Below are 20,717 nucleotides of genomic sequence, written 5' to 3' on the forward strand. Positions count from 1 at the left end.
GTTTGAAGTCAATTCATTGCAATAAGAATATCTGAGGGAATATTAACTCAACAAACAGAGTGGAGAGTGGAATGCCATCACCACAGGCAGCAGGTGCACACTAACTCGGCGTGACACGAGCTCCGCCGGCTCTATCTCTTCTTTGTTTTCCACTGGAGAGGAGGACTCCACTTGACGCCTCATGGCCACTTTAAGCTCAGCTCATTTCCACTGCTCGGGCTCTCAGAGGAAGGTTACCACTCCAAATGCATGGAAACAGGGCAAAAAGGAAGGTCAGCACATTTTCACGAGCGTCTGCCTCTCCACGCTGCGCTCGATACCCTAGCCCTGGTTTATTTTCCTCCTGTCACAGCTCGCCCTCTTTCCTATTCCAGATTAATTGTCACAGTAACCTGCTCTTCTCCTCTTTCATGCAACCTCTTTCTTCTTCGCCTCTCTTCTGACTTAAATGCCATCAAAAGCCTTTATCTTTTAAAGTGGCCTAGTCTTTATGTCGCTCCTGCGAGGTGTCGGGATCCAGATGTGCTTCAAATGCATCCAAGAGCCGTATACGAATCTCATTTCACACGGCTGAGAGTGCAAAGACCTGACACAGCACACGGTGGGGGAGTGGTGGAGGAGATGATGGAGAAGAAGAAGCTGAAGACTGTGGGAGAGGAGTTGAGCGATGAGGGTTGGCATCAAGGCTCCTGCAGTTGTGGCACGGAATTAATAGAGCGCAGCCAGAGAGGAGAATATAATAGTAGTTATGAGGCATATTATATGCATCTGTTTCAGCTCCTCCTTTTCTTCTCAGTCGCATCATGCACTTTAAGCATTTCTCTGGGGCCCAGACCATCCAACTGCAGCCATAAATGCTGCTGATGGAGGTTCATATTGTCACAGTTTCAACCCCCACGCAGGTGCAGCCCATTCATGGCCAAGAATCTGATCAGGTCTTCCGTCATGCCGCAGCCAGACCCTTCTCTCTGGGGGGTTTAGCTGCCCAAGAAACCTTCTCCTCCACCCTCAATCCAAACACAACTTGAAGACATCCTGCGTCTCCTCCTCTCAGATGCCAAAAATGGGGCACTGTAAGTCAAAATGCAAGGTTGACTTCTGCGTCATCTTGGGACATTAAAGTCCACTTGACAATCATCAGTATATGATCCACTAGAAGTGAGAACATGTCACTGAGGTTCCACTCTGAGCCTCTCCTGGATGGTTAAGCTCAATGTCCTATTCAAAAGCCATTTCCTGTTTGCATCTTCAATCTTGTTTCGTGGTCACTACCCAAAGATCTTGACTCTGGATGAGAGTATGTTTAGCGCAGTTGGTATTTAGAGCAGTTAACATTTAGAGCAGTTAGCATTTTCAGACCCCAAATTCCTTCCTACCTGCATCTATTTTTTTTGTTTTTGAAAGATTGATTTGTGGACTTTAAAGGGAACAGCAACCCTTGAAACACTGTGGCTGATCTAGTTGTGGGGCAAAATCACAGTCATTTCTTAGCCAACAATATGTCTTTAAGTCTCTTAAGTCAACTCTCTAAATAAGTTTGAGTTTGACAGGTGATCTAGCGCTTTTCTATCCGTGCCTAAATGAAGCAGTTCTCTGAGCCCCTCGACTCATTAGGAAGGGATTCACGTCTAACCTGGACAGACAATATCACCCATGTTCTTTCAAGCTTTAAAATTCCGGTGCAGTGGAGAAAGATTTCATAGCAATTCTCTCAACTCCCTTCCTCCCGCTTCTCTCCAGGTGATTCCACCTCCCAAGATATGTACTTGTGTCGCACAATATCACCAAAAGGAGGTAATGAGGAGGAAGTCTACTTCCTTCTGCCGGCTCTTAGCTTAGAGAAGAGGTATGGAAATGTAAAAAAAACAGAGTGGACGGATGAGGATTCATGCTTTTGTGTTGTTTGTTTGAAGAATCCTGGAGTCTGCATCTATTATCTCATATCTCCCTTCGAGCCCTGAGGGAGCTCCTGCAATTAAAATGCTTCAACTTTGACTGATCCATCGCTGTTGTTGTTGGCGGCTGTGCTTCACTCTCACTTCTTCTCTCGTCCGCCTGCATTCTTTCTGTCACTTGCGCTCACATTCTTGAGGCTCTATCTCTGACGTCCTGTCTCAGCGCCTTCCTTCTTGTCCTTTATCTTGTTTCTTTAATGTGAATTTTGGGTCTTTGTCATCACGTTTGTTTTCTCCTGTCATCTCAGCGTGACAGTGTAATGTTGCTGGGTTATGACTTGATGTTTTGGCTCAGCGCTGGCGCCCTCAGCCAAACAAGAGGTCAGTATTTGGTTGATATTTCTACAAGGGTTGCCGCTATATATAAGTTTATGGCTTATATATGGTGCCATAGGTGACTTCAGAATAATGATTGTTTTTTTAAGATTAAATATCATGTGATCCTTCCTCTTCTTGAATTGAGTTTGCTTGAGTTTTACACTAGTGTTTTAAGCCAATGGCTGCCAAATAAAATGACATTTCTGTCCGGATTTGTCCCCCCTGCCTAGAGTTTGGCTCATGGTCCCTAATCCAACTCAGATTTAAGCTCATCTCTACACATTATGAGTCCTCCCAGACTGTGTGAAACAACATAGCAGCCTGGACAAAGTCTATCAGAATGAGTTGGCATTTCCCTTCCAGCTAACTGCCACAGATGCTAAGCATTTTTCATTGATCGGATTTAGACTGCAGGGTTTCAAGGACTTTATGTGATTTATTATATAGTAAAATTGAGTCGGTCAAGTCAAATTCATCGCTTCAATTCTATCAGTTTTATGGGTGCCATTACATAGTCACCTTCACCTTCACCTTCTTCTGCCGCTTATCCGGGGTCGGGTCGCGGAGGCAGCATTCGGAGCAAGGAAGCCCAAACTTCCCGGTCCGCACAAACCTCCTCCAGCTCCTCCCGGGGGATCCCGAGGCGTTCCCAGGCCAGACCGGAGACATAATCTCTCCAGCGAGTCCTGGGTCTTCCCCGGGGTCTCCTCCCGGTAGGACATGCCCGGAACACCTCCCCAGGGAGGCGTCCAGGGGGCATCCGGATCAGATGCCCGAGCCACCTCAGCTGGTTCCTCTCGATGTGGAGGAGCAGCGGCTCCACCCCGAGCTCCTCCCGGATGACCGAACTCCTCACCCTATCTCTAAGGGTGCGCCCAGCCACCCTGCGGAGGAAACTCATCTCAGCCGCTTGTATCCGCGATCTCATCCTTTCGGTCACTACCCAAAGCTCGTGACCATAGGTGAGGGTGGGAACGTAGATCGATCGGTAAATCGAGAGCTTCGTTTTGTGACTCAGCTCTCTCTTCACCACGACGGTCCGATACAGCGACCGCATCACTGCCGCCGCTGCACCAACCCGTCTATCAATCTCACGCTCCCTTTTTCCCTCACTCGAGAACAAGACCCCGAGATACTTAAACTCCGCCACTTGAGGCAAGAACTCTCCACCAACCTGGAGAGAGCAAACCACCGTGTTCCGGTCGAGAACCATGGCCTCAGACTTGGAGGTGCTGATCCTCATCCCGGCCGCTTCACACTCGGCTGCAAACCGACCCAGCGCATGCACCATTACATAGTGCCAAAGTTAAAAAAAGTTCTACTTCAGTGAGTAGTTGGAATGAATTATAAATCATTTGATAATGACAGTGCTAAAGTTGCTATTAACAGGTGGACAGATTTAATCCAACTCTTCCACTGATGTTCACATGGAAATTTCCCATATGTTGTTTCTGCGATTAAAATGTCTTTTTTAAATGCCATGAAAGCGATAGCCACAGAGGGAAGCACCTGTAATGGCCTCGCTGGCCTTTTCCCAGATTCTACGCTCCGACTACAAGCCTCCACCGCACCTCCTGACATTTCTCCTCAAGGTTTTGCAACTTTCCACCGCAGCCTCTGTCATGGCATGAAAGCAATGGGCCGAGTTAAAGGAGAGTTTGTGATGGAGAGGAGACAAGGTAAAAAGAAACCACTCCAGTTGCTGACAGAACAAGATCAGGAGTGCTGATGTTCCACTCACAGCAACTTCTGTTCACTTCCTCTGCACTCTGTCTTGCTTGCCTTGTAAACTTGTGTTGCACACAAAGAAAGGCTGAAGGCAAAGTGTAAGTAATGAACCAGAGCAGAGTCCTAAAAGCAGCTTTCCTATTTTTAATTAAGGAAACAGTAGTGCCAGCAGCTAATGCAGCAGCACCTGCAACAATAGTCCTCATTACTTAGTGAGCAAGTGTGTCGGTTTCACCTTTTCTTTGTCAGAAGAACTAAATCTGCTGCATCGGAAAAACGGACTCAACAGGCACTTACATTTAACGCGAGGATATTAAGCCCAGGGTGAGTCAGATGTACGTTTTAGAGCCAATACAATAGCTGTTCAGAACTCGGGGCATTGTTTGTCTTCATGGATTTGCAACTGCCGTTTTGATTCAGCTCCATGAATCAGAGGGAATACGGCAGCACAAATGTTGATGGTGGAGGTGAATTGATATTCAATATCAACAACACAAACAGGTGCCACCGACGTCTAGAGTTTCATTTTTCTTTGTGACGGGATTTCCATTCAGACTAAAAATGAGTTTTGGTTTGTAACTGTCTGAAACAAAGTGCAGCTCGAGGGCAACATATGGCCCTTTGCTTGCCTTCTTCCACTCAATGTGGCTTCAAACTGTAGAACTGTGCACTGGCTTCAAGCTCAATATATGTCATAAATTGTCATGTACTTCTTATGTTTATCTTCTTATTTGATCGTGTGTATTCATCTTCTATCTCTCTTGTTGATGTTGTCATTCACAGAATTTCTAATATGAATGGAAATCCCAATCTGTTCCTATTTTCCCTTCCCATTTAGTGTTTTCGCCCCTCAGCTATTGACAATGATTCTATAAATATTCTTTTATTTTGTAATCTTTTATTTTATTTTGTAATCTTTAATGTTCACTTTTTCATTGATTGATTATAGAAATGAATTATTGTATATGACCATAGTTTTGAATGATTTATTTCTATTTCTATTTTTATTTTGTCTTATTTTATGTTGTTCTCTTTACTCTGTCTTCCAGAATTATTTATCGATTTATATTGAAGATCTTTGAGACAAAAAACGCTGTTTTTTTTTTCTTTTTTCTTGCATGTTGATTTCGATTTTTTTCTCTCAAATTTCATTCATTATAAACAATACAATCATAGAGTTATTAGGTTTGTCTCTGTTTTTTTTTGTTACACAATCTCTTCCAATGAACAAGCAAAGAAACAAACAAAAAAATGCATGACATATTTTTAAATTGGGTTAGTTGACGGCTCAGGCCGCCACTCATTTTAAATATTCGATTTATGACATTGATTTCTATGAAAAACACACTGGACGTCATGGAAGGTGACATTAAAAAATCTCAATGTATTCTAAATGTACTTGTACTGGTTATCCCGAAATCTACTCACGCGATTTCTATCTGTTGCTAATGTGACTCATATGATGAGGTGTTACAGAATTTCTTGTCTAAAAGAAATGGAAACTTTCTTCAGTGCAAACCAAAACCAAAAATCCAACTGAGATTCGTGTTCTAATATTCAAACACCAGCGGCTGTGCGCCAAGCATCGCTGCACCTTCTGTGTGCTGAGAGTTGAAACTACTTGTGTAGCACACAACATAAAAAACAGTCCGCAGCAGCTGCACTTACATGTCAAACCCAAAAGATTGACCGCACTTGGCTCAATGAAACGCACAAGCTTTCAGGAGTTTGCATGCAGTCGGAGGGGAGGTTTGTCATTCATCGGGCGGACGAGTGACAGCCAGCTAGTAAATCATTGCTCGCATTAGTGGACCTCCCTTCTCCTGCCAATATAGATTTGTGTTTGAGAGCCGAGGGACACAGATAAATTTGTCAATAACACACACACCTATCCATCAGTGAGGCGCACACAAACACTGTATGATTGATGAACACAAAAGTAATCTATCGATCCATTTCCATTCATCCCTATTAAAGACGGAGGAATGCGTTTGAATTTTTCCAATACAAGTCACTAGCTAATGGTTGTAAATATCGGAGAGGATATTTCGATGAGTGATCAGCTGTCTTGACTTCAGTCTAATGCGCTGACTTTCATTCGAGCATATGGCTGTCGTGTGTGTATGTGTTTGGGGGAGGGGGGTCTGCTCACTCGGCTGCTCTGTGATCCATAGAAAATGTCTGGTCCAATCTGGTCCCTCTGCTGAGTCAGGGTTTTACAGCTGTGAGCGGGAGACGGCTCTGGCAGCCAGCAGAGGAATCTTTCACCAGCAGCAGGTCAGCAAGTTAAAATCTCTGTCTAGTCATAGTTTACAGTCATGGGACCTCATGCACAATACCAGGCCTTCACTGATGCTGCCAGTTCTTAAATTTAAGAGCTCCTTTACTGGGATATTCCTGTTTACGGTCATCTCTATTATGGTGTATTAGCAGTGCCAGTGCTGCTGTGGTTGTTAAAGGGCTGTGCTTCAACACTTATCCTTGTGTGTCATGGTATTTTAGTCCCATAAAATAACTTGGCCGGCTCTGACTTGGCCCCCGAGCCATGAGTTTGACACACCATCCATGGCATTAAGTCACAGCTTGTTTGTAGGTAATGACCTTCTTGTCCCTCCTGGTGTTGGGGGAGAACCACTTAAATTTCACCTCTCATTAACTTTAACTTGGCGTAGCCAATGAAAGCTGCCGGAGACGGCAGCAAATGTTCACAAGGTGTTGAGATGAACCACACCTGAGCCGCTCGTGTTCATTGGTCGTCTTAATAAAGATGACAGTAAAGGACCAGGATTGCGTTGAGTGAGGCTCATTCTTGAGGAGAGTCGTATCAGGTCACTGGTTAAATGTTTTGCTTGATACGAGGGCTGTTTGTGTGTTGATGTGTGGTGGTCCTAAGTCGTGGGCTCGGGGGGATTCCTGGCCTCGAGCGACTCTTGGAGCCTCATCCACTTTCAGTGCTGGGACAGTCCGGCGGTGCACTTTGTTCACGCCTCCCCGCACTCAGGCAAACATCTGAGACACTGTCGATCCCTTGGGACGACCTCTGAGTCTTCCTTCCTCTAGACCAGTCACAGTTTCACTTAGACTGAATTTAGGTAAAAAGTCGTAGGCATTTGTTATATATCTTTACTGACACCAACTGGATGACTCGGGGGGTGACTCCCAACGCTCCAAGAGAGTTCAAAACGGAGATAAGGGAGAGCCAGTGTGTGTCCTGAAGCGAGGTTTATGGTGCTATCTCCCAGACAGTCTCACTGCTTTAGCTAAAGGAAATACATTCGCAATATACAATATCAGTTACAACATACAGCTGAGCTTATCATTCAAAGCACCAGTTTCCAATTCAAGTTTCAACCCTAAATATTTGGCGATTACAGTGGCTGGTTAACTGAAGTAAAAAATCTTACCTAGTTACTGGATTACACCTCATTTTGAAGCAAAACCACTCAATTATACATTCAAATATGAATGAAATAACTGTCGTTGTTCGCCTTCAAGTATGAGCAAAACCTTATAAAAAAAGATGCATCACTTTTTTTTATAATAATCAAGCCGATATAATAGATACTATACTAGAATAAAAACATTTTGTAAAACAAAAATAATTATTTAAGAAACATTAATATATGCTGAATATAGTTTAATAAACACAAAAATAAAAGTAGAATATCAGTTTCGATATGTGGTTCTGAGAGGACCCAGTGTGGCCCCCAGACCAGGCTTTGTTCGGCTCTGATGCAGTGAAGTAATTTAAAATGAGCTGCTCATCTTTGCTCTGGTTTCCTCCCACGTTGCGACACCATTAATGAGTGTTATTCCCCCAGTGATCATCGGGGCTCACCCTGGCACGCCAGGATGAGTTCAGTACACATGTACTTGCATAAAGATGTTTCTTCTGGCATCATGTTTATTGAAGCCATAAACACGTCGATGACAGTGACACAGTAAAGCGTCTCATACACGCTCCCACAGATCCCTGAATGTTCTTTAAGATGGATTTTACTGTTTAGGATTCTTATATATTCTCTTCTTAAAGTACATTTTATCTCTAATCCTTTCATTAATAAAACATCTGTGGACCCTAGGAGGACTTTGAATTCATTTCCACAATGTCTGACTTCACTTCTGAGCTCTTTCAATAACTCACTGAGAATTGGAGTCCTTACTTATTCCTTATCCCTCTGGTATTAAGTTTTATTATCTCTGTGTCGTCTAGCAAGTCCTAGAAACAGCTTTGCCTGGCACTGTAAAGAAGAAGAATCTGCTTCTTTAGCTCCTTATGGAGCTACAGTAGGTTTCTCAGTTGTTTTCCCTCCTCCCTGTCTCAGACTGTCGCAGTGAGTGTGTGTGGGAGGGGTGTTTTTCCATAGCCTCTCAAAGTGCAGCGCAACGGGTTAATGTATCTTCTACGCCAATTAAATGTGATAATATGAAAGTGAGCTTCTGTAAAGTGTGAAGATGCCACTGACGTCATTTTTTTTTTTTTTTTGATCACACGTATTGTCTCGAGAGCATGTGATCGCCATGTCTTAAGCCACGACTCCACCTTTGTTCTGAGTCAGATTTCTTGTAAAACGACAGTTTGAGATGAGTTCTGACTGTTAAAAAAACTAAAAACACAAAGGTCCGACATTTGTATATGTTGCTCTTTCCTCACGCAAAATGGTAATGAAACACTGTTTTTTACTTGAAGCTCAAACATGTTTTGCCAACATCTTGACAGCTGACATAACTGTGGAGAAGGCTAACATTGTTTAACTATGTCATTGTAATTTACATTAAAAGTTCTCTGAAAACCTGTCGTGCTATTCAGATCTACTTCCACCTCTGAAGTTACAATAAAAATCTTCCTCTGAAGTTACGTCAATCTGCAGGTAAAGCTAGTGGAGAGTTGGATAAGAGGTAGAATTGATGCCCTTTATTTACCAAGGAAGTATTTTCAAAGCAAAAACAGAATTGGGTGCAGCCATCTTTGGCTCCATCATATCTTCCGAGGCGCTAACAGCTTGGTGAGTCATCAGTTTTTGCAACCGCTATCCGCTTCCTTTCCTTCTCACTTCTTTGTCGTGGTAAGTTTTTCCTCTCTGCATACGTTGATGTGAAATCTGGGCTGTGACTTATCGCTGGGTTCAGATTTTTCAATTTTCAATGCGACAAATGTCGCCTGAAACATGTTGAACCTGCGCCCTTATAACGCATTGCACTGTAGTGTGACACTTTGTTGTGCATAATCACGGATCTGTATCGACTTAACACGTACGTCACTCGCCTTTTATCGTACCGAAACGCTGAGAAATTGTGGCGGCCAGATTTGGCCCCAGAGCCTTGAGTTTGAAACCTGTGTCTGAATCCATTGTCAAATTTAATGGGACAGGTGGGGTGCGGGGCTCATAAGCCCCGCCCCAGGCCCTGTTGCGCCACTGCACAGGGGTCTTCTGTTAACCCACACACAACCCAACAACTCTAGCCAAAAAAATGCTGACAAAATTGCAAAGTCACTTCCTCTCTAACTGTTATGTCACAGTACATACGGCGTATCAGTGAGAGCTCACACACACTGCCTGACTCCAGTCCGTGGTAATGACTCGAAGATTTGTCATGGGAAATAAAACACAGCAGATTAAGGACGAAGTGCGCTTCTAGCAGCTGTTGCCATGGTAAGGCTAATTGAAAACGCGCTGTAAACGCTAACATGCTTGGAGCGACAAAACACGTGTTTCACTGTACACTTAACATGACCATCTGAGGTATTTCTGTTGAGGAGCACGTGCCGGACAGCGAACTTGTTTCCAATGATTCGATATCCAAATCTCCTGAGGGGGACTTCATTCTCAAGGTTCTCACACATTCTCGATCACATTTTCACAGCTCTCGATGAGTGAAATAAACTGCTTCACCTTGGAAACATGGATCCCCAGAGGCGGCATATTACTGCCGCATAATTCCTTTCCAATTTTCAGTCGGACCCGACACCACTGCGTCTCAGTTATCCCTCTGATTTCATCCCTGTTTATTTAAATGGGAGATTATGAGATACACAGTGAGTCACCAAGGGGCATCTCCATCATCATGGAACATCTAAGAGACATCCTGACAACATGCCTCTGCCTCGGGGCCTTCTTCAACACAAACCAATACAGAGACCTCATGACTGAAGATGCAACACCAAATACACGGATCTCAACCTGGGCAGGACATTGGACCCTGTGAACCATGGTGCACATCCTTAGCATTTAGCACCATGAAAGTTGACATTACATTAGGAAATCATAAAATCTATTGAATAAATATTGAGAAAGAAGCCAACCAAAAAATATGAGCTACATCCGAGCAAATAAAACGCAGTTTAAGTACGTAAAACAAGACGTTTCCGGACGTTAATTCCAGTGTTTCCTACGTGGAATCCAGACGCGCTTCAATTCTAATGAAATCTGTTGCACTTGTATTGCAGTTTGCTCAACTCCTCAGGAATGTTGCTCAAATTACATGCTGCTTAAAAGATGGAGCAAAATTGATGTGGATGGAAACGAGACAGCAGCGCCAGACACAGCTCTAAATTGAAGTGCACTTTTGGAGATTTGGACAGAAGAACATTTTAATGGGGTTGCCAAAAATCTCCACATTTCCTGGCTATCATCTGCTGGCAATTTTAATGACCCAGACGTACAGCAAGAGTGGAGGCTATTAGCAGGATGAGAACTTTGTTTGGGTTGTTTTGAGTCCACTTTATGTCTACATTGGGGTTTTGTGTATTTCTGCACTTGCTTTTTTTCAAACTTAATTTTCATTTTTCATTTTTACAACAACAACAGATAAACAGTACAATACAGTCATAGATGGACACCCACCCCCGGAACAAGCACAAAAAACAAAAAAAATATGATAAAAAATAATACGTAAAATGTAATAAATAATAATAATAACAAATTAGTAAATAAATATTCATCCTAATAATAATAAAAATAAACAATAATAAAGATCCATCACTTATTTTATATACAAGGCAACATTGTGTCTGTGCTCAGGAGTCACTGTTTTGCCAATTCAAAGACTTGACTTCACCAATAAACGGAGACCAAACTTTATAAATTTTTTCCCTTAAGTGTTTTTCTCATTTTTTCTAATTGTAAATGAGACTTCACACTTTGTGTATCCATCTATTGAAGGGGGGTTGTTGATCAGATTTCAGATTTAGATGAGACGACGTGCAAGAAGCCCCAAGAATTTTCCTGCTCTTCTTTGCCTTCTGCACTTGTGATGTTTAATACTCATATTTCTTGACTGTGAGGATGAAATGATGGGCGATGATACAACCCTCTTGTCCTTTCCTTGCTTGCATAATGTGATTAAATTCTGCGTACAAGCTGAAAAACTGTGCTCCTTCTTGTGTTTGTGATGAATGTCAGATGTGTTTGGGTTCGACGCTTCCTTCCATGCAAATGTCCAGTAGGGAGTTGGCCGCCTGCCTTGCTCTGGCTGCCAGTTAAAGGCCTTAGAGGAACCAAGCCCAATATGCTGTTGCACATTAACTCCAGCCTTAGCTGGTTTGCCAGCCAGCTCCCAAGCTTGATGTTTCAAAGCCTCAAGCAACTTCTTCATCTTCACTTTCAAACCACCCAGCTGAGGAACTAGCCACCACCGCCGGTGTGTTCCAGTGAAAACTGGAGAGTTTAACATTCATAACATGTCTCATTCATTTAGTCAACGACGGCCTGCGGTCAACGACGCACTTAAATCTGAAGCTCACCGCCAATTCAAGCACCTCATTAGGTTTCTTAATCTACACCAAGCGCTGCACTCTGCCCCGGTGCGAGAAAAACAACCTGCGAAACCATTTTTAAAGAGGATGTAAGTGGTATAAACCTCAGGACCGGCTGAGTGGATCATTCCTCTCCCAGGACAGAGAGACTTTATATTCATACCCAGGTCATAAGACAGTAATAACTCAGTAATGATACCCAGGATGGTGGTCTCACTCCTTGACAACCTATGATGAAAGCATAACTGTGTTTACACTCAGACTAAACTGCGCGCATCGATTCCCTCTTTGTCACTGTGCGAGGTCTATCAGATTGGTATCAGTAAGTGGTAAAGCAGTGTTGAGATAAGAACCTCAAGAGGTTTGCAAGTGACTACAGGAATCATCTGGCAGGCTTCTCTTTAATCGTGTCACGTCCATGTTTTTCTCCTTCCAGAGCTCGGCTGCGCCGCCATGACGAGCGAGGAGTGTCCTGTGCCGCTGAGGAGAGCTCCCTCAGCAGGGCCAGAGGACTACGGCTCGGCACAGGTCGACGACATCATCGAGGAAGTGGGTCCTGGTTCAGGTGACGACGTCAGCATCGGAAGCGACCTGAGCGCCCTCGTGCTGCCCTTCCCAGAGCTGGCCCCTGTGGTCTTCTTTTGCCTGAAGCAGACCACCTGCCCTCGCAACTGGTGCATCCGTATGGTCTCCAGCCCATATCCTTCAAAACGTTCAGAAGCAACAAGCGCGAGCCAGGACTCTCTATTTTCAATCAGATTATGAAAGCTTAATACCAGGGGTCACGACCGAACGAACAAGATTAAGGATATAAGAAGCCAAGAACTGTTTCATTAGGTGGGCAGCTCGGTCCAGGGTCATTAGTTCCTCACACAGTCAGTTGAAGCGCTTCATCGTATTGTAAGAAAACCTCCGGGTCACACAGTCTGGGAGGCTTTCCAAGCCTGAGGACACAACGTCACCAGTCGGGCTTGACACCGATGCTTCAGTTCTGTCGGGGATCCTTCTTTATACATGGTGGCTCATACCTGTAGAATGTCCGCTAAACAAGCTCTTTAAAATGAAGGAGACATATTTAGCCCTGTTGTTGTTGTTGCGGGAGTAAACCTGTTATTATCCCCCCTAGTATTACAGGAAAATCTGTGAAGTAGAAACCATGAATTAATGCAACTATTTCCATACATTTCTACATGAAGCATCCACCTGTGCCCCGATCCGTTAGCATTTCATGGAGATTAGCTTTTAGCCTCAGTGCCGTACAAAAATGCAGAAGCTTGCTGAGCTGGAAACAAATTTATAATTTCACAAAGTGTGAATGTGGTCCACCGGAAATTCCGGTGCTGGGACCGGAAATTGCGCACTAACGTTTACTGGTAAGCACATGCATACATGGTTATACCGCGCAAAGGTGATAACTTATTAAAATAGTTTTAGATTTTTTTACTTCAAATAGTTTTTTTTTTCTTTTAATCCAACAACATAAACGGACTCAAGCGCCGCACCACAGTAGACATAAACCTCGTCCAGGTGCAGAAGTGCTCACTCCTGCTCCTGTTAAATCTATGTGAAACAAATCTAAGGAAAATAAAATCCCATACAATCATGATAATATATCGGAAGCAATGAGGTTTATTTCTACTGTGGTGCAGATAAAAACATGCAATTTTAAGTAAAAAAATACAAATTTAATATTGTAAATATTGTAATAGTGAGAAAAAACTTGATCACCAAGCAAATTCTTTTAATCCTTTGTAAAACAAATGATTTTAATTTATATCCTGTTGTATCAGGCCTGAATTTCCTTCTCAGTCATGAAGCTCTTTCCTGGAAAACAAGTAAAACGGCCTTGTTAATAACACAGGCTGCGTTACATAAATGCCAGAGTCTGCCCGGCTGCTAAGTTGATGAGAATATGATGAGATGACATCAAGCCAAGGAACACGAAGATTATTGGTTGCAGGGAATCTAATTGTGAGTCTGCAAATGATATTGTGTTTGCATAGTTAGACTTAAGCACAGCCCTCTTGACAGGCTTGCTTTAGCTGGTTTCTGTCTGGCGAAAAGGGAAGCCACTTCATAAAACAAGATGCTTTTAAATGGAAATGCAGCCATCCTCAGTCTTTCTGACTGCACCAGCGGCTGCTATCTCTCAGTTACCCTCCTCAACTCAGCCAGTTTCTACCCTGCTTATTGTGCATCTCTTCACTGTCTTAATGCATCTGCATCGAACCTCAGTTCACCCACTCCTCAATAGGTCTTAATCCTGCGCATTTGCTAGTACAGCGGTGCAAACATCCCAAAATAAAATAATCCAAAGAGTGTTTGACAGCCGTACACGACGAGAAAAAGTGCCGCAGCCAGCATTGCCTACGCGCGCGTGTGTGTGTGTCTGTGTGTGTGTGTACGGCAGAAGCTTGTGCCCAGAACAATCAGTATCCTGTTTGCTGACTACACTGACAGTGGCGCTGGGACTGAGGATGATCCTGTGACATGAGGGACAGATCGCAGCTCGCTGGACTGTCACTCACATTCCATTGTGTGTGTGTGTGTCAGCAACTGTTACCGTCCGAGTGGTGTAGATGCTCTGACTCGAACTCTGGTTTAGCTACTTATGAGATTATCAAGTGAAATGATGAATGAGCTATCGCCTCAGTGATATGCACACAGCCGCTTTTAAAAAGAATCTGTAACAATAACTTAATTCTTTGAGATTAAATGCGCCTATTGTTTCCATTATTACACTATGAAAATATATATTTATTTAAGGAACACTCTACAGCTCGAGTCAAAATAAAGGCTCCAGCCAGCAAAATAGTCAAGCACTCTTATGTTGCTAAATAATATTTCCAGCATCCCAGAAACTTGTCATGGCCCCATGTAATGAGGTGTTCTGAGGCCCAGAAACCACAGTTATTTTGTGTTATTTAGCATTATTATTATTATTTTTTTTTATTAATATATAAGAGATTATATTATTTATTTATTTACTTGCATCAGAGGTTGGATTCGACTGAAAAAAATGAGGTTTGTAAGGAATTAAATGCAATTAATCACATTTCAATATTTGATATCAGAGAGATCAAATTTCAGTTTAAGTGTTTTAAACTGAACCTTTCTGTCCTTCTATTTAGTGTCGCAGATGTTTTGGTTATGGTTAGTGATGGGCTGCTGAGGCATTTTGAAACATTGTCCTCCGTAGGTGGCGCTATTGGTGAAAAAAATCCTGTGAGGTTTCATTGAAATGGTTGTTAGAATGCAACAACAGAGTTCCATCTGGTGGCCTCTAGAAATGAGGACACTGTTTCATGAAGCCTCAGATGCCAGTCACTGGTTATGACATCACGTTGTATGATGTGGCTGCCAACAAAAGTTTACAGATGATTAATCTGCATTATTTGCATGTGTTTCTGTAATTTTTGAATCATAACTTATGTGTTGAAGTCCTGGCTCTAATATCTCAAAAATGACAATTCAGTGGTGACATTCATTCAGTCTATGATGATGTCACTCCTTGGGAATCACGTATTTCTGCATGACATTGAGGCATTTATTGCAGGCTGAGGTTCTCACACCACGCTTGCCCCTCTCAAGAGCACATTATTTTTAATTTAGGCCTCATTCAACGGAGCAAAGATGAACCCTGACCCTGATCTTGAAGCTGTTCAACTTTGGCTCACTGCTCATGCTAATGTTTCAGATTATCTTTTGATCATATGATCTGTCTTCTTGACTTCCCATTTTCTTTTGTGTGTCTTTTCTCCTTTCATTTTCTCAGCCGTTGCTCCTCTTTCATGTTTCTGTCACCTGCTTTGATGCCGCCCCGTCGGCGAATTAGACCAAACCTCGTCGCCCCTTTAGATGATTCATTACTGTGTCAAAAAATTCCACGAACTGACAAGGAAAGGTGAGCCACCTTTGTTGTGGCGTATTATCCGCTCAGACAGCGCCACATCCGGTGGTGCAACCTGCCGGATCTGGTTCTGAATACTCCCCTGTTGTTTGTTGCGCATTAGGATTCAGGGATAGAGACCCTTTTGCTTTAACTCACTCAGAAACCTCCTTAAATTCGGCAGGATATCTCAGTAAGCTGCGGGGATCTCCATCATAAGTAAAGCGGATTACAATCTTTACAAATGAAAGGACAATTTCTGTTACATCAGCTTGTCTTCGGGTGAAGCTTTTTCAGGAGGTGCACTCAGCATCGCCCCCCCTGTTATCTCCTCCAACCTCTGTTCTTTATTTCTCCTTCTCTAGCAGTGAGGAGGCTCAGTAGTAACCAGCTCTCTCCTCATATTAACTCATCCGCTCCTCTTCTCGTCTGACTGGCTCCCGTGGTGTTCGGGCTGAGTGGCTGGCCTCTGCGGCCCTCCATCCTCTCTGGCCGTGACAGCTTGTTATCTCCATGGTGACTGATGGCTGAGGCATCGCCATGACTTGGTCCTAACAACTGCTGAGAATGAGACGCACACCTGGGACGCATGGCAGGCTCTGGTTCACCTTCTGACTCCATCCTTCTGGAGCAAACCTCTGGCAGGTTCATCACCGATTCCTTTGTGTAGAACAAATCCTAAATAAGCTTTTAACTCATTCAAACATAAACTCACAATATTTTCATTGTGTTGCCGCTGAGTGCTGGGGGTCCTCAGTGACGCCATTGTTTCTCTAACCCTCCATGAACTGAAGTAACCTCAGGTCTTTTTGGGTGCAGCTGTGAGGTTTCCCTTCCACTGCTGAATACTCATTACAATATCAAGGACGGCAGCGGCTGGCGCGCCCTTCTGAGCGGCCTGTTGTCGTGTCCACAAGATGCTCCATCAGCACTACACCAGAGAATTCCTCATACTCAATGCATTCATTCATGTTTGAGGCTGGAAGTCCGACTACATTTTTCTTTTCATTAACTCTCCGCCAGGGTAGCTTCCGCACGTAATTGACATTCACTCACGTAAAGCTGTGATTCTGCCTCCTCTTCTGCCCTCATTAGAGACCCCACACCGTCAGGTAGACCTGCCCACATGCAGGCACCATGGAACATGTAAAAAACTGCACATCTCTGCCGCTGTCTCTGTCTTACGAATGTGTATTCACAGGTATTTTAAGGTGAAATGCACAATTCTCACCTTGAGGTCACAGTAACACAGGCTCAGCAGCAGCAGCAAGGAGCCAAAAGGGGCCCTTTGACTGGCCCAAATATGTACAATAATATGTACAATAATGATATGATTATGGCCCTTTATTTAGTGTTAATTTGCACTTAATATTGCTGGTATATTTTTGGGAGAGTTGACAAAAAATACATGTTTATTTTTTTATTTTTATTTTATTAAAATATTAATTTCTGTAAATACCATAGCCTCAGCTCAGATCCCCCTTTAAAGTCCAATTTTAGGACTATATTTTATTTATTTATTTATTTTGTGGTTCCACTACTTCATGGTCATCATTTTCAAGTATTTTAATCGTGAATTATTGTTTTTTTAATTTCATTATGGTGTTCAAAAATGTATATTAAACTGGTTGCTCATCATTAGTTACTTCTATTATTATTGTTTGTTTTATTTTATTATTTTCATTAATCTATTTATTTAGTTTTCCAGCTGGTGAGTTATTTTTGGACAATACTTACTCATTTATTATTTATTTTTCCCTTTGTATTTTAATTTAATTTTTTTAATATTCTCCAAATTGTGGGAAAATTCTGAAGGAAAACACAAACACAAACGAGAAACATTTCTATAGTCCATAAGTTACTTATTATAAGAGAAAAAAAAATACGCAAAATACTTTTAATCAATGTTCTTCCCCCACAATTATGCAATAAAAATTGGAAGCATTATAGCATTTAAAAAATCATTGGACGTATGTTCAATGAAAGAACAGGTGGCGGTAGGAACTCACTCGCACAACCCATCTGAATGTGATGAATTTGCTAATTCACAGATAAATAATCTAGATAAATAATGAGATCCTCACTGATTCTGATTCATATTTCAACGTACAGGTCCGCTCTGTACTGTGACAAACACTCAGGCGTCACTGCTAGAAAAGACACAGAATGAGTGGATGAGTGGTGAGTAAAATGAAACATAAAGAGAAAAGTGTGACAACAAGTGACACAAGCGTTGAGTGAAGGGCATGTCTTCGCTCGGAATGAGAGATAAAAGGGATAAAACAGAAGGAGAGGAGATGAAAGCGTTGAATACTAACTATTGGAGAGGCGAGCAGACAGAGGAGTCTGAGGACGAGGTTGTATCCTTGACTCCCCCTTGATGGATCTGTAATTGTCTATTCTGTGATCATCGAAATCCTTTATGGTTTTTGTTCTTGGTTTGATTGGAAGCCAGTATCACACCTCCCCTCATGATGTGCACCGTAATCACTGACCCGTCCCTCTGCACCATCTGTGCCGTGACCCGTCCACTTACCTGTGCTGCCATTCGTCTTCATCGTCTCTGGACCCACGAGAAGGAACTAGTCAGAGAGAAAAATGAGGGCCGGGAAGGAAAGAGTTAATGGGGAACATGCAACAATGTCAGTGTCTTTGTCAGCGGTGCAGCACCCACCGCTCCCTCCACTCTCATATATACACATAATCCCAGCTGTCACATATATGTAATACACGTATGGATCAGCAGTGTAAATCCAGAGTGCAGAGCTGTGGGGGCGGCAGCTGTCAGGGCAGATGCTAAAATCCATCCTTTGGCCAATGATAAAAGCTCAGTGTGTGCGGGTGTGTGGAGAGTGTGTGTGTGTGTTTAATAAGTGTAGCCACACAGATGTTTGGACATTAGTTGACTGCTGGTATCTGCAGCTCAAATGAGCCTTGAGGCTTAGGTCATTAAACACCGGCTTTAAACTTCTTCACACACACACACCGACACACAGCGAGATGCACACACCGGGGCTTTTGACGTTTCCCCAAGTAGCTGACACGGTAAGTTTCTCTTAAACTGCGCGGCCGATCATGTGACTGGCGCGCTGCCTGCTGACTCCCTGACATAACTGCCAGAAGCTTAAACGCAAGATGCTCAGAGACCAAGTGTCCATTGGGAGAATTAAGAGGATACGGCTGGAATAAACAAATAAATGAGTTTTTAGCAATCTCAGACTCAAATATCAACACTTCAACAGTTTGTTTTGAAGCTAACCAGCTGAATGGGTAGATTTCTAGCCCCAAACCGATGCCACTACAGTTGAGGAGTCCACTCTTGGGCGACCCCCAAACACACTTAGTGGGTGTCCTCTGGCCAATTAATATCTGCACCCATGAAATCATTCATAAGACACTTGACACTCGCAGGGCATGTCTCCCACAAACAAGACTTGACAGCAGAGTTCTGTACAATTTAGTCAGCTGGCAGTGGAGACAGCGAACGGTAGAGGAAGTGTGCACGCGCGTTGGTTTGGCCTGTTTCCCAGCGCGAGAGCAGCCGGGATCCTCTGAGAGCCAAACCCTGTTTAAATGATGTTATCAGAATGCATTTGTTTCCACTCCATCTGTTTCACTTACACACTCTTTCACTCTGCTCTTTCATCACTCAAAGTCTTTCTGTTTTCCCTCTCGTTCACAAATACCAGGCTTCAAATTCTTCATGTCATTCTTAGTGCTCTCTGGATGTTGGTTCCTGCGATGTTGCCTACATTTGTGAGGAACGGCTGCTTGCATTTTAGAATAGAAGATGCTGCTCCAGAGAGAAAAGAGCTGAGGACGAAGAGGTCAAGACTGAAATTCATGTGGAGGTGGCTGAGATCGTGCAACTTGCTTAGCCCGCATTATCGAGTTAGTTCACATGAGGTGAAGTGAATTTGAGATCAGTCTGGTGACATAATGGGTTGAGCATTTCAGGTGGATAACTGTTACTCAGAGGTGGGAAATTGCCTCCTCATTATTTTTATTTTTATTTTATTTTTTGACAATGCTTACTCATTTATGATTTATTTTCCCTTTGTATTTTAATGTTATTTTCTTAATATTCTCCAAATTGTGGGAAAATTCTGAAGGAAAACACAAACACAAACGAAAAACATTTCTATATTCCAGAAGTTACTTATTATAAGAGAAAAAAAAATACGCAAAATACATTTTAATCAATGTTTTTTCCCCCACAATTATGCAATGTATATAAAAATTGGAAGCATTATAGCATTTAAAAAATCATTGGACGCAATATGTTCAATGAAACAACAGGTGGCGGTAGGAACTCACTCGCACAACCCATCTGAATGTGATGAATTTGTTAATTCACAGATAAATAATCTTCATGGTGAAGATAGCAATAAAAGAGTAAATGAATTTTTTTTTAAATTAAAAATATATATATTGAGAGAAACTGAATATAGGAACAAAAAAAACATAATAAATATGAAAAAAAAAACATATAAAAAAAATGCAAATCAAAACCACAGTATTAAAACTGTTTAAGCAAAATATGTCACAAAAGAAGTTCACTCTTTATCTCTAAAACATGTGACCTATGACCTTTGTGTAGCAGATTGTGCAGGCTCATTCAGTGTTTCCTTTGAAGAGATGCCAGCATGCATGACACATGCATGCACTGCAAAGCAAAACAAACCCCTCCGCAGAAGAGACCCCCAGTCAACCGCATTTGTTATTAGCGGCTTGAGTGGGTTATTGATTCCCACATGCCTCAGGTTTGATCCGGCCTGAGCGTGTGAGGACTCATCAATCAAGCGTCTGGTGATCGAGGGTCATTGCTACCTCTTCATGGACACCACGTGATGGTGTGGCCAGCGAGCGTGGCGACATTTTCCAGCACAAGTTGCCGGTTTTATCCTGCGAGAGTGTGGAACGGGGAGGTTTATTTCCAGGGGGAAGCTGATTATCGTCCTGACAGGGAGCATTTTCTCTCTGACAGGTGAGAAGCCACCGGTGGTTTTTAGATGCATGTAGAGGGGGAAGAAATTGGAGTGGCGGGATCTTGATGGTGTTGGAATCAATA

At 42.8% G+C, this 20,717-nt stretch overlaps 1 protein-coding gene across 2 annotated transcripts in view; it reads left to right on the forward strand.

The window, feature by feature from the left end:
* The window catches only part of cacna1ia (calcium voltage-gated channel subunit alpha1 Ia), a 118,508-nt gene that overhangs the window by 25,354 nt on the left and 72,437 nt on the right, over positions 1–20,717 (forward strand). For both annotated transcript variants that reach the window (XM_053851268.1, XM_053851270.1), the window contains exon 2: positions 12,194–12,454. In XM_053851268.1, coding sequence (XP_053707243.1) covers positions 12,211–12,454 — 244 coding nt within the window. In that variant the 5' untranslated portion in view covers positions 12,194–12,210. The remainder of the gene's footprint in view (positions 1–12,193; positions 12,455–20,717) is intronic.

The sequence above is a fragment of the Synchiropus splendidus genome, chromosome 19 (genome assembly GCF_027744825.2).
Source record: "Synchiropus splendidus isolate RoL2022-P1 chromosome 19, RoL_Sspl_1.0, whole genome shotgun sequence".
Classification (NCBI taxonomy): Eukaryota; Metazoa; Chordata; class Actinopteri; order Syngnathiformes; family Callionymidae; genus Synchiropus; species Synchiropus splendidus.